The sequence below is a fragment of the Neodiprion lecontei genome, chromosome 3, assembly GCF_021901455.1.
Source record: "Neodiprion lecontei isolate iyNeoLeco1 chromosome 3, iyNeoLeco1.1, whole genome shotgun sequence".
In the NCBI taxonomy this organism is placed as follows: Eukaryota; Metazoa; Arthropoda; class Insecta; order Hymenoptera; family Diprionidae; genus Neodiprion; species Neodiprion lecontei.
Genome location: NC_060262.1, coordinates 7,929,546 through 7,944,790, shown reverse-complemented (window position 1 = coordinate 7,944,790; position 15,245 = coordinate 7,929,546). Strand labels below are relative to the sequence as shown.

General features: G+C 35.1%; 1 protein-coding gene across 1 annotated transcript; it reads right to left on the bottom strand.

The window, feature by feature from the left end:
- Positions 1-2,368: 2,368 nt before the first annotated feature.
- On the bottom strand, positions 2,369-6,058 carry LOC107217527 (transmembrane protein 53). Its single transcript, XM_015655091.2, has 5 exons — positions 5,711-6,058; positions 4,819-5,026; positions 4,597-4,749; positions 3,902-4,027; positions 2,369-3,776 (listed from the first exon to the last, which is right to left on the bottom strand). Exons 1-5 carry the CDS (start codon positions 5,926-5,928, stop codon positions 3,513-3,515), a joined length of 969 nt encoding a protein of 322 aa, XP_015510577.1. The 5' UTR covers positions 5,929-6,058; the 3' UTR covers positions 2,369-3,512.
- Positions 6,059-15,245: the final 9,187 nt, after the last annotated feature.

The window sequence follows — 15,245 nt, the reverse complement described above, 5'->3', positions numbered from 1 at the left end:
AGTATTCAGTTCTCTTCTTCCTTGAATCGATGGTACACAATGAGTTTTACTATTTTGTAAACTAGTTGCGTCCAGAGCTCCAAACTCGAAGATAAAGTTGTTCGTTGCCATTGTCCTCTCAGCTATAAACTTGATTGATGGTAAACGTTTTTTCAATTTCAGGAAACTCGAGTTTGACTATTTTGTGGTGAAAGCATTTTCACATTTTGAGATGAATGTGGTAAATGGTAATTTTCAATGTCTAATTATTTGAAGCTATTTTTCTAATTGTTTACAACAGAATCGCACCTAATTTGAAACTTCAGAGTCGAGGTTCGAAAGTACATTGTACATTAATAAGAAACCAATGAATCTAATTAACATGAAAACTAATTATTACTAATTTTTTGTGTTTTTGAACGGATCTTTTCAAACCTTGGTAGTTCGTAGAAAATTTTCGCTGAAGCTATTGGCGTTCAACAATTTTTCTCCTTCTGGATAATTTGTTTCTACAGAAGCTGCCTTCTGAATATTGTGCAACGCAATAACTGCAGCAGATACTCTTTTCTTGTCTACTCTTTCTAGACGAGTTCTAAATACATCAATCTTTCATTTCATTTGCAAATCGTCTCATCCTAATTTTCATTAACATCATCAATGGTTACCTGTTATACACGTAGACGTTTATATACTCTGTCACCACTTCTTCCGGATCAGCGAAGTGCCTGAAGTTGAAAAGTGACCTGTCTCCATTATTTGAGTACGATTGACATGATGGCGCGGTGGAATTTGCTGCGCTATTACATTGACTTTGCCTGAAAAATCAGCCGATTAACTGCAATCCGTTATCGGAACTGTTTGCTATGTAAACTGGATAAATCTAATCCAAACGTAGCCCATTTTTTTATTTTACATATTAAACTCAAGTATTAATTTATTCTGCGTCTTACTAATAGCACAAAAAATTCCGATATTTTGAATAACTAACGCCTTCTGCTTGTCTTGCTCCAACGGATCTTCAATATTTTTCTTTAGCTGTTCCGGTGCTCTAACGAAGAAGGATAGCTCCTCGTTGCGTTTGATATTAGTTTTGAAACAAGCTGTTCGAGGTTTCTTTTTATGCTTATGAAGATCGGTAAAACAGTTCGATGATCGGGAATGTATCTTAGTATCCGTAAAGCTGGAAAATCCTCTGGAAATCTTTGACTCTGTAGCCTTCAGAATTCGGTTATCGTCTTGATGATCACCGCAGCACCAATTTACTAATGATCTGTTAAAACCCATGCACAACCAGTTACGGTATAAACTTTCAACTTGCTGCTACTGCTGAGATAATAATAAATTTTTTTCGTCTGTCCATTTACTGTTCAGTTATATAAATGAAAATTGTTGAATCATTTTAATTGAGGTTTGACATTACTTAGAAAATTGGCATGCGTTGCGCAGGTTCACAAAACTGTGACTAGTGCAAAGTTTAGGTCGTTGTACCAAGTCATCAACGTTTTTGTATTTTTTTATCTTATCATCTGCCATCAACTTGCGAATTGATCATTTTATTTATTTCTCTTCATCCTATCCATTGACGAGTTTTTTGTTTTTTTTTGTTTCTCATTCAACCAGAAGCTTGCTGATTAACTTTTCATATTTCCCAGTCCTACTTGTATCTGTGTTCGTGATTATGAGGTAGGATATACTCCTCATAATGAGAAAACAGAATATGTAGGCTGCAAAGTCAGATATTCAACGTCGTGTTGGCCTTGGTTAATTATTCAATATTAACAGATTTGTGTTATGTTAAAGCTCGCACGTATTGTCAATTTTATTCCTGCACTGATTGTTCGGGTGTTATTATATTTCTTAGGAATATCGTGATATTGTTATAACACGTGTGATACATGGGTCATAAGAAATAATCTATGGTCTAAACATTTTCAAAAATGATTACCGGAAGTCGCTAGAGTTGATGAAGATGATTATTCTTCTAATTGAAGAAGTCTACATACACTTGAATGAATTTTGTAGATATTGATGTAGAAATTGTAAAAAAAAAATCCGATTGAATATTTATGACCAGATAAATTAATACATATTTCACGTGATACTTGGGCAAGATTATTGTATCTTTGGGTTATTGTTGATGAAAATGGATGAACCCGTTGATGTTGGAGAAATAGTATTTGACGAGTGAAATATTTGTATGCCCTAGTTGAGTAAGACTATATGGAACTTTTTAGTTCTGCTATCATTCTCAAAACTTAGTATGAGAACTCGCGAAGCACGCGGGCCTGATTCTAGTTTTGTAAAAAAGGAGGATAAACACTAAAAAAATGGAAATTAGGAAATGCATTTTGAAGGCATTTATCAGTCTTTATTTATAAAACTAATCAAGAGATTAAAACATATTTTTGTGGACGCTTTAACAATTATTTATTTAACATGAAATGAATACAAATCATTAGATCACTTTATCATTTCACAAACACATCCCAATTTTTAGCGAAAGAGAGAAACAGTAGAATACTAATTACATTAATAATTATCTATCGAAGAGGATGCCAAGGCCAGCTTGATCCTCATAATTTAACAAATTATATAGTTCAAAATTTTCATCACCAAATTAGTGTCGATTACATAGCAGAAAGTGGTATCAACACTATGCTAAGAAATTAAAGTTATAAATTTATTTCTATCTAGTCAACTTATAGAGCGCTGAATATATTTAAAGTTGCGTATCGTAGCTATATTTATCCTAATCAGTTATTAACAAAGCTGATAGAAATGATCAGCTGGTTCTTCATAATTCGTCATCGAAGTGATTGTAATTCCTATGTTTTTTACATCATAATAATTTAGATTGTTTCACATGTGTTTTAGACCCCTGAAATTAATTATACTATTACATTCAATTCACTATTAATACTCAATAATTTTTTACCACGTACTAAAAATCTGTAGTTTTCCTCTACATTTGATCCATTTACCTAATCTTACTCGGTTTTCTTTCCCATTTGTCATAGGTAGCATAACAATTTCACTAAAAGTGTTAGTTTGAATATTCGTCTCCTATGTTTTATTCACTGAATTCTTGTTCGTCATTTTCATTGAAAATTGCAATTATGATTTCCAGCTTTTAGACACGTATCTTCATGTCCCTTTACATGATAATTTTTGACAAATTTCATTTCACTCGGATTTTCATACTTTCATTAAATTCAAGCGTTTCATGCACCTGAGTATCACAAACTAACAAGGATTATCGATATTATGCTTTCACACAAAGTTTAAAAGATCATTTACAAATCGTCGCTTCTAGCATTTGAAATAAATCATGTAGAGCAGTTTCAAGATTCAAATTCTTTGTACACTCATCATCAATATAATATTCTAACAATAAGTGAAAGCGTTATAATGTGCACAAGTTTTTCAGATACAGTTACCTGAAAAATATTATCATATCTATAACATACGATTATTGATGTTTACTTGGTATTAATGTTGCCGATCATTTTGCTACCCTGGTAAAATATCTCACTTTACATCAATGGTTTCGAGGCCTCACTTGGAAGTACGACTCTTTTTGTTAGTCGTGGCCTTTCGGCAGGCTCTCTATGGTGGCTAGCTTCTTTCAGATCTGACGAGTTATCGGGTATCAAACACTCGTGAATGAAGGTACAGACAATGTTGATATAGACCTCCCGATAAGCAGCGTAATGTTTGACGTGAGGCGAGTCTGTGAATCTGACCATTTGTACTCGGACTCCTCTGGCAGCGCGCCGACTGGCAAATTTTTCTACATCCTGTTCAAGTAAAATGCAACACATTTTTAAAGTGATAGAAGTCATGAACTTTGAAAATCATTTTTTGAAAAAAAAAGTAGAGTAAAATTTCTGCGTCGAGGCAGTTCTCAGATAAAGTCACATACTTTGGCTGGTATGAGGTCGTCAGTATTGGAATAAAGAAACAGTTGTGGCCAAGAGTGCGTTTCTTCAGCAAGTGCTATGGGATTCGTCGGGATTGGGCAACCTTCCTTCAAAGATTGTGCGATGACCTGCAACAGCGTGGTGATGAAATGAGAATTTTGTTATGGGAAAGAACGTTTTGAGACGATATTAAGAAGATTAATCTTTCATAATCCATTGCGTAGTGATAAAAAAGACTTCTCTGAGAATAAAAGTGAAGACTAGAGTTAGATTTGGATATAGTGAAAATTGAAAAGATCTAATGTGCTCGTTCATGCCCTGTCCCATTGAAGATGTTACAGCCTAATATTCATCGTTAGTTCAGAATGATGTTACAGTCTGTGCAATAAAACACACGATCTTCTTGAAATTGGTATTGTATAGAATTTCACAGTATTATTTAGTAGAACACCGTATCACTAAAATCATTAAAAACATTGTAGGCCATTAATTTTTAACATTCTTGTCAATTGATTTTCGTCATTCATGTAACAAAATTTGAGTGAATTTCAAAGCCCTAGAACAATATATTTTCGAATATCATCAAACTATACAGAATTCCATTATGTCTCACGTTATTTTAAATGGATTTCAGAAGTAGTGTTTCTTCAATAGAATAAAAACATGTACTACTCTATGAAATATCATCTGTGCATACTTCGAAAAGCCACAAGATTGAAAGGAAGATTGTGATGACGAAGGACATCGGTATGTTAGTAAAGGGATGTCCGCCAAGAATGGCACTGATTGCCCGAAACAAGGAGCTTATTCTTCGTTCGCCCGGTGCACTATCGAATATCACACCTTTCACCTGAGACAATGAGAATAAAAATTTACGAGATTTTCATACAACTGTGACGTAGCTACAATGCTTATTTACCTTCAATGGTGTTTCCAGCTGCTGCATAGCGAAGCTGACATGTTGGTAAAGAAATGCACCCCCATTACTGAACACATGGAAGAAGATTGGATGCTCGTGTAAATTCATATCCGCAATGACTTGGACGAGCCTTCTCCCTATATCCCTCATTCGATAACGCTTCCAGAACAAACATTCCACCGGTGCGGTATACCTAAGGGTTACGCAGCTGAAAAATGATGAATTACACAATTACTATAATCTGTTACTGCCAATTCACAGATTTAACAGAATAATCGTTTCAGATGTCATTGCACACACTTATGTTTAAATTTTATCATTAAACTACTACTGTTACGATGTAATATGGCTACAATCTTACAATTGAATGTATAAAAAATGCTATCGGTTATACCTGATTAAATGTTATTCTGTTTAGACGAGGTCGCTCTGAACATACATCTAAGGGCATGATCAGATCACTATGTTCATCTAGTTGTAATTTTGAATTATCTATATCTATGTTGATGGCTTAGGAGATAATAATATTATCTTTCTGAGGTACTCGCTAAGACCACTTTTGTGACGCATAAAAATTCTAAAATTTGAAATTGACATTGAGTTTCGTTTCACTTGTCAAACGCATGTCATTGTATAGATTTAGCAATAGAGATTTTGATGATACAATAATTGATCGGATAAAAATGGAAACAATTATTTTTTTCTCAATTTATTACCGAGAGTAGATTGTAGCTAGTTTGTTTCTCATTTAATCTACATTTTATCATAGCGACTATAGATGTCTTTAAATTCTAACTGTTACTAGTACTGCCCCCAGTCTTAATAAGTCTGATGCAGTATCATCAAATACATAAAAAAAAATAACCTTTTGTATTGTGTTACGAAGATGTACCTTTTTTCTTCGTAAATCGCGCTGTATTTAGCGAGATATTTGTCCTGGCAGCCGGCCCATCCTAAGAGGATGACCACTGGTAATTTGTCTTCGTCGTATACGAATACAAATTCCTCATGAGGCTCTGCGGTAGTGTTTCCGGATGAAGGGTCCTTCGGAGCCGGTGGATAAGGTGTTGGAAATTTAATATAATACTCGAGATCATCCTGTTCAGACATCGTGGGTATAATACCTCACAGCCCGGAATCCCCAGGAATCCGTTTTAAAACGGAAGTGATGGACGCTGTAGGTACGCGTGTAAAATATTCTGAGTTTGCGTTGTGGGAACCTAGTCGTTGTATTCGGGAGATGTCGGGGAAATCAATATAACGAAGCTTACGTGGGTCAGAAATAATAGTAGGGCTTGAATACCCAGAAACGGCGCCAATATGACTACGCACTACGACTTCAAACGGTGCAGAAAATTATCATTCAAATCGTCGTCATCGTCCAGTAACTTATGTTGCACGTTGATTTTGAATTTAAAAAAATAGAATGCTGATGTACAACTTATTCGTATATTTTCGACTGCTTCGAAATATTATACTGACGTGTTTTTATATGTACGTCGGTAAAAGTACACTATTCATTTAATTTAGCTATCGGAAGTTGGATTCGCGATTTGACAATTGATCTCTTCGATATTACCGCCGTGGTTCATTGCTAATTGTTACGAATAGATTATATACCCACAGAGGTATGCGTTATATACCGTATCACGCACTCGTTTTGTATACATACATATACCTATAATGTATACTAATATGAAATTCATGCTAAATATAACACGAATAACCATACTACGTCAAATTTTACCATCTGGTATGTACTTATGTACTCGTATACATATTACGTACAAATAGTAGTGGATATTTTCTCTGGGTCAATGGGTCGAATGGGACGGTATAAGTGACAAAGCTATATTGTCGAATGAAAATTTTTGTCCTTGATTAGTGCAAAAGTTTTTACGGATTACAGATGAAATAACAGCGGGAATCTAATATATTATTTGCAACATTTTTCCCGACTTACATAAGTTAGACACTGTGTTGAGAAAAGCTGTTACATGTTAAAGAAAGATCAGCTATGACGTTACGTTATTCTGCCGTACCGGGAAATTCCTATACAGGAGTCTTCAGTATTATATGTTTAAATTTTTGAAACAAATGATGTAAACAATTATATCTAAGGGTTTTCAAGCATGAATTGACCCCCACACACATTCAAATATCGGCCAGAGACATCCGTAGGGTAAACAGAGAGTAAAAAAAAATGATTAGTAGTGATTAAGAATGACGAAAAGTTTGAAGAAATGCAAGCTGTTACAGACATTTGCAAGTCTTTGGAAATCATTATCGTGCATATTGTAATTCAACGGGTGTGTCATGATAGTGAAGAAAAAAAAATTAATGTCGAGTTATTGAGAAACAGGAGCAGCATTACGATAATACTGTTGAAGAAAACTGAGAACAGGGTTATCGTACTTTTCCCTGTGGAATTGAAATAACATGTTTATAGCATTTTCAACTTCAGCACGTGATCTAATTTTGCTACAATCTCTCAATTTGTTCGCTACGCATTGAAAATATATAACACAATCGTTTTTTCGTCACGGATGATGCTTTAAAACTTTGAAAGCCTCTTCCAGTTCCGCATCGTCCTTCCTATCAGACGCTGTATTGCGTTATGCTCTGGGGGAACTGCAGCAGTCAACAATTTTTGTTCATCTACTGCCGATTATTTGTGATTAATCCCCTCCAACAAATACATTCTGCTCAACATCCAAATTTGGTTTTAAGAAATTTGGTCAGAATCAATTTCTTACTTTTCGTTACCCTTTTGAATGTTTTTATTTTTATATTTTCGTTCATATACCGTCGATTCGAACGGAGTGGCTCGCAGTTTCAGTAAAGTACGTTATATATTACTTTGAGCGAAAATGTGATAGGCGACGAAGCCATTCTCCGGTACATACCGAAAAAGCTCAGTTGAAAGAATTTTCAACTGGTAATAATGAAACGATTTAGCTACTTCCACTTCGTAACATGTCTCGAAATAAACACTAAGCGGTCAAAGAATTCGAGACAAGATCAGGAAGCATTTTTATTATAACAATGGAGCTTTGGTATGAAAAGATAAATATACCAGACTTAAAAATCAATGTCTAGTAAATAACGTTTTTGTATTTATCATAATTTAATTGCGCTTCATCATTATCCAATAAATAATGCATTCTCCTTATTTTATTTTCATGGTAAGTTTTCTTTTCTGAGAAACGAGTCATCATTGATCTTTCACCTCGAGAGTAAGCTCATTTAAAGGCGATATGTTGAGCTCTATTTCGAATTTTTTCAGTAAAAACTTTGCAATCATCGCTATTAACTTTACCTATATTCATTTACGAGTGTAGATAGACAGTTTAATCAAATTATAAGTGACTTCGTTACAATGCAATGTTAATTACTCATTGTAGCGGTGGTTTGACGCCATATAACGCTATCTGGTGATCTATTCTGATCAAACAATTAGGTATAATGATAAACTTAACGTTTTTGTAGGAATCCATCGCGAGCCACTCCTCGCAATCGCACCCTTTCTATAGTATTCAATATAATGAATATAACGCAAATTCTGTGTAAGAGGACTTTCATATTAATTAAGATATGAAAATTCGAAGACAATTCCATACGTACAACCGTAACCAGGTTAATTCAACAATGATTTAGTTGCAACTGTTATACTTTATCCTTTTTTGAAAGAACCTTTGTAGTTATGCACTGCAACAAATTGGTTGGAAACTGTTTTTATTTAATAATAAAATAGTGAATATGAATAGTAATTTGTACTGGAGTTTAATAATGATAGGTAATATCAAACTTATCAGGTATGAATACAATAAAATCAGTAGTAGTATAATCATATTGATAGTATTTTATAGTAATAATAGTCAAATGTTCTGTATATAGAAGAATAATCTTTGAATACTAATTTGTGCTGAAGCTTGATTATAGGTAAAATAAACCTTATCAATTAGGTCCGAGTACAATGAAATTAGTAACGGGGTAATCATGTTAGTAGTATTTTATAGTCATGATACTCAAATGTTTAGTGGAAGAACAATTTCACGATGCTGCTGACTGAATCGCGATTATCTGAAACTATAAGATCATGACATCATAACAACGAAGATTTTGAATTAAAATAATAGATTAATGTTATAATTCACTTAAGGAAGGAAGTGAAATGTCCTTCCTTCCAATTCGATGCAACGGTTCGCACGGCGAATCAAGTTTCGTCGCGCATTCTCCAACATTTCGGGCTTCACTGTTTTAATCGCTTCCTCAATCTTGGTTTGCAATTCTTCAGCCGTCTGTATGGTGTCATCGTAAATGTGGTTATTCAGGTGAACCCAGAGAAAATAATCTACTGGATTCAAATCCGGGGACCTCATTGGCCATCCCACGGTACCGCCGTAACCGATCCATCCGCCGGGGAATTTTTTATGCAAGAGGGCTCGCACCCGTTTCGTCTGATGTGCCGGGGAGTCGTCATGCTGAAACCACATCGCTTTGCGAACGGATAGCGGTAGATCTTCGAGATGTTCGTGCAGCTGGTCAGAAAGGAAAGACTCGTAGTTCTCATCGTCTAGTTCGTCCTCCAACACAACTGGGCCTATCTGAAAGCCAATTGATTGAAGTATTATTTTATACCGAATATACATAATTGGCGGAATTTACATAATCTTCAAAGTAAGAATCGCGTGATTCTCTTCTGTTTTTCTTTCAGTCACGTTTTTCAACTCAATATTTTCGTCTGAATTTTGTTATTCGGAGGTTTTTTGGGTCACTGATTACGAATCTGAAGTCAGAATATGATAATTTCGATATCCAATATGGCGGATGTAAGATCGAAAAAACTATCAAAATTCGATGATTCTGGAAGACAATTGTTACTCGGGGGGTTTTAAGGTTATACGAAGAAACAGAGATCATTTGAAGTTGTAAATAAATTGTGATAAGGCTAGAGAATGGAAATTTTTGAGGTGGGACGCTGAGCATCCCACTGCGACTGTAAGGGTTAAAATGTATCAGTAGTTGAACCCTATATTTCTAGCATCACGTTGAGAATTTGGAATCACCCACGAACAGTTAAACCAAATAAGCTAATTGTACTCGGTTGATTTTTTCTTCAATGAAAATTAAAGAGAAAATGCATTTCAAGTTCATACCAGAACATCGCCAATGATCCCTGCCCATAGCCGTTTCACTCCAACCGGAACCCTCGGAAGCACAGGTTCGTTAGGGTAAATGTTGTGAGCATGGTAGCTACTTGGGCCCCTCCGGTCAAAGTCGCATTCGCTCGTAAAAAAAATATTTTTCGTAAAATTTGGGTCCGCTTTGTGCTGGCGCACCAACCAACGGCAGAAATTGCGACGCCGCGGGTAGTCTCCAGGGACAAGCGCCCTTTCCATTCGAATGTATTCATTCGTGCTGATAATCTGCTCGCCCGGTTTAGCGAATCGCCTCGATCTTGTAATGATACCTTCCGTCCCGTCGCAAGGTGGAACCGTCTTCCCAGTCTTCAACGCTCGCGTTGTCAAAGCCGTAATATCGTCGGCATCAGGATGACGCCGCTTTGGATACCGGGCAGCGTATTCTTCGGCGGCACGGACTGCGTCTCGTCCAGCTGCTCCGTAACATATTAACATGTCGCAATAATCGTTTCTTGAATATTCCATATTGATGATCAATTAGACTACGTGAAGGCGTCCGTGAATCACGGGCAACCAGAAATAATAGGTAAAATGCAACGCAAGATACTGAGCACACGAGGAAGCGACGCGCGACGTTTTACTGTTCAGTAAACAAAACATAATCGTCGATAATCGATTGCGATGATCGAGTTCTCATTGTATGTCGTATTTTGATTCCCCGTGATTTGTTTATAACCTCGAGCGTGCATTGTGCCGGCGATGCGGTGCTTCTTATAAATATAATACTGCAAAAACCGTACCGAGACACAATTGAATATATGTAAAGCTTACACATGCACAATACATGCGACGATTTCTCACCGCAAAAATTTCCCGGATTTATCATGTTTCGTTACTTGATCATTTTTTATAAGAACTTTTATATCGGAGTCAGAAAGTGACGTCACAGCAGAAGTAACATTCCTACTCTTAATTAAGCTATTTTATATTCTGGCAATTACAGTAGCCATAGCTAAGAGACTTTCCAAGATTTGATCTAAGCAAGTAATGGGAAGTGAAATGATGTATCATAGCACTATTTTCATGAAATATTCAAGTAATTAAACTACGATTTACATTTACAGGACTGTTATCTTTCACGCTATATTGTTTAAAATGTTATCAGGTGTCTCATTTATTACATGGGAAGACAGAATTCAATACCCAGTTACCACGGTTTTCGGGATCAACGTTATGTGAAGACGTCGACCGTAGACGTCTGATAAAGTTCTAACTCACACGTATGAAAAACGTTTTTTTTTTTTACGTCTTTCGATCAACGTTATTTTTATAAAAGTCGGTATGACGCTATAAATTAGACGTATTGTTACAACGTTTTTTTGCCAAAGTCGATTCGACCTTGAATCTGAAAATCGTTTCAAATAGCACCAGAAAATATATTCCTACGGAATTAGTGCAGGTGATTCAATTATAGCAACACATTTTCTGGAATAATTGTTACGTAATATAATTCTTTATTAACTTACCGTTTCTCTGCCTTCAGAGCAAAAAAAATATTTATTGTAATCGCCCCGAAAGTTAAAAGTTGAGATATCACTATAGATCTCGACGTTTCAAGATCTAGAGAATCACCTCCGACCATTTTCTGCTGGAAATCTGTATGTACGTATGTATGTATGAATGTGTGTGATCAATTTTTTATCCGAAGATATCTCCGGAACGAGTTATCGGATTTCAGCAATTTTGGTCTCAATTGACGTGGCTTTTTCAAACTTAGAACAGATTAGATTTTGGCTTTGATTGGTTCAGTACTGTTTGAATCATTTAAATAACAACATTCCAAAAATAGAATAAAGATGATGATACTTTGAGATTGGATTCGAATGAAAATTGGTAACGTAAGGTTTTTGGGGTTGTTGATCACGAATCTAAAATTAGATACGTGAAACACAAAATGGAGAATCTGATATTGTAGAAAAAAAATCTGAAAACATTCGGATTTTGTTAGTAATTAGTAGCTGGAGGATTTTTGGGTTACCGATAACGAATCCAAGGTCAGATTTCAAAAATTGATGTCACAGTGGATCCATTGCATTGGTTCAAAATAAAATCGTAATATTTTCATGTAACATGGTATCCGAGGGCCTTTCAATCTCTAATCACGGATTTGAATTTGTAGTTTGAAATTCGAATTTGATATCAATATTTTTTTGCTTTGTGAACATGGAACCTACGCTGTGAAAACCGGTAGTTCGAAGGCTGGCTTACGTTCAGTCTAAAGCGGCACGTTTTTTTTTTTTTATTTTAATATTTGTGTTCGACATTGCATGTATAAAATTGCTGTGAATATAGTTTATACTGTCACATCAACGATGTGTAGACTTTGATAATAGGAAGAAATTTTCTTGACTGTGGTTCAGTGATATAGGAAGGATAAAAAATCTTACTTATCCTTCCTATAGTTGATAATAAGTATCGCAAGTCCTTTCATTTCATTACATAGTTTATTGGATCGTTGCATGATAGAATACAAACAAGTCACTTTGTATGATGATCTCAGTTACAGTTATCTATAGATATGTTTGGTGTGCATCTTTCGGTGGGCGTTTTGTGCAATTCTGACACGGCTTCGTCGCGTGTTCAGTAACCTTTGTGGATATCATACTGTTAATATTACCAAATGCATATTCTGACGTGTACCCCTCTACTACACGATGCTATTACGTATATTACGTGAGTGATTTTGAACAAATCAAATGACCTCAGACGTAAAGAATCTTTTATTATGCATGTAACAATGATAAGGGAAAACTACAAATCATTTTTACGTTTCAGACACAAAATTTTTCATTTACTGTCGAGTAAACTTTGTAATAAATGTAAAATTTATTCTTTTGTATCTGTGTAATCTGTGGATATAATTGTTATATATTGAGAACAATACACAAACTTTAATCTGATTTCTGCACTACCTCCGTCAACGACTCGACTACTTTTTAGTTTTTGAGTACTAGTGCGTTAAAGTCGACTTTTACGCACTAGTGCTTTAATAAAAACTACAAAGTAGTCGAGTCGTTGACGGAAGTAGCACAGAAAATAGTATTTGTGGCATGTGCGCATATACGAGTACACCGAGAAAAGAAGTTATCGAACCAAACAACTAACTTTGTTGATCTACAGTTTATTTGGTTCGAAAGATTTCTCACTCAGAACAACTACTTTTTAGTTGAAACAAAAATATTGATGCATTGATTTGAATGCTATATATATGCTTTCGAGTTTAATGTATTTCAACCAGTTACATATTTATTACATTGAATTAAACTAAAAATTGCGGAACGACAACTTTGCTTGAATCAACAAACCTTATTTACTTCGTGAAAGAATAGTACTTTCACCGCTGAACACATCGATTCAAAAGTACCGAGAGATTAGAAACAATAATCCCACGCTTACTGATATATTAACGTTATTGCCAGATAGTATATTTGACTCAATGTAATATTTGTCCGACATATTCAATGATAACTACAATCAAAGAAATGTACAATATGTTGAAACAAAAATTTGTTTCACAAGACAAGTTTTAATATTCATTTAAGAATATTATTTTGTTCATCAAGTTATATATATATAGCAACTTCAAATAAAAAAAATCATTCAAGTAAATGAGGATATGTTTGAGTGGAACCAAGAAAGAGTTCTTGAGTTGCTATATGTACCACATTTAATTCAAGTTATCGACTAATACAATGAAATATAACTTTTCTCAGTTTGAAACAATCACATGTAGTTGAAATCTGCAAATATATACTTTAAATTGATTTCAAGAACTCTCGATACTTGCATACGCGCTCGAAACTAATGAATCATTGTTTCTACGAAATTAACATTATTTCACTGAAATAAAATTTTTGTTGAGTTGATAGTCTTCTGATTCTTTGTGTGCATGTTTCGTGTTTTTCAACCGAAATGATAAATTCATTCGAAGTGGTACCAATTTCGGTCAGTAGTCAGCAAGCTGTCCCGCTTGATAAGTAGCTTCAAAGTTTTTCATATACCCGAATCCTTCGCATTACGAATCTGCCAACCATATGTGATGCGATCTATCGGGCTATGGTTTTGATCCAATCATGTTTTCCAAACACTACTTAACTTTGGAGTGACGCTACTACAACTTGTTTGGTGGCAGTCAATGACAATAGTATATCGTATGAAGAAAATTTTTTTATTTATGTCACCCAGCAGCTAATTAAAACTACATTTACATATATATCCTAGAGCACTGCATTACGTGTTCGCAGAACTGGTATAACACTCAAATACTGAAGGAATCATTGAATCAATTAAATACATTATTAATCCAAATATGGGGTTAGTCGTTGTGATTTCAGTTTTTTCTATACGATGCCACTTCTTCTTTGAACGGAAGAATATCCCATTGGTCCTTGTAAACATCATTTGAGTAGAGCATGCAGCACTTGGACAAAAATATCAAACCTAAAGAGGAACTCCTGTGCGTTATGTCGCTTAATCTCTACTTAATTCATTTAAATTATTTTTTATTGATTCTAAATACGTATTTTTTAAATTAAAAACTACATGAATTGTGTCGCTTTGAATAAATGTGCTCTAAGTACTTTACAAACTCATGCATTATCTGTATCAATTAATATTTATTAAATCCAATAACGTTTTTTTTTAGTCTATGGATTTCTTGACTCGTATGAGTTTCGCACTTGCCTTTGGCTTGCGCGGAACTTGACACTCTTCAAAGAATCTCTATTTATGCGCACTTGCCACGAAAATAACTAATTTAGTTCAGTTGCGTTCACGCGCGATTCCTTTTAATTCTGACCGTCGGAATTTTCTAGAGGAAGAAATAAAATTAGCGTCGGCGACCTTCAACATAGTACTCTCCCCAGCTTATTTCTGACCCGCTGAAACATTTAAGGGCGGGGTCAGAATCGACCGTATTGTACGTCTCTGATGTACAATACACACCTATTTGGAATAGGTAGGAATATATGTATAATGCTCGGTCTTGGTATCGCAATCGCATGGCTGACTGGTGGGTTCCTAAATCTGTGATGATGCCGAGTTTAAACCGTGGCGGCTAGACATGATGCGTCAGAATGACGTGTCTAGTATCTCTCACGCAATAATCGTAATCGAACATGTCGTCATGGTGTGCAATAGAAAAAATCAACATTAAATACAATAGCTGGATGCTCACATAGTTCCAAGAGGGATGATATTGTTTTATAAACAAGTGAATTTTTA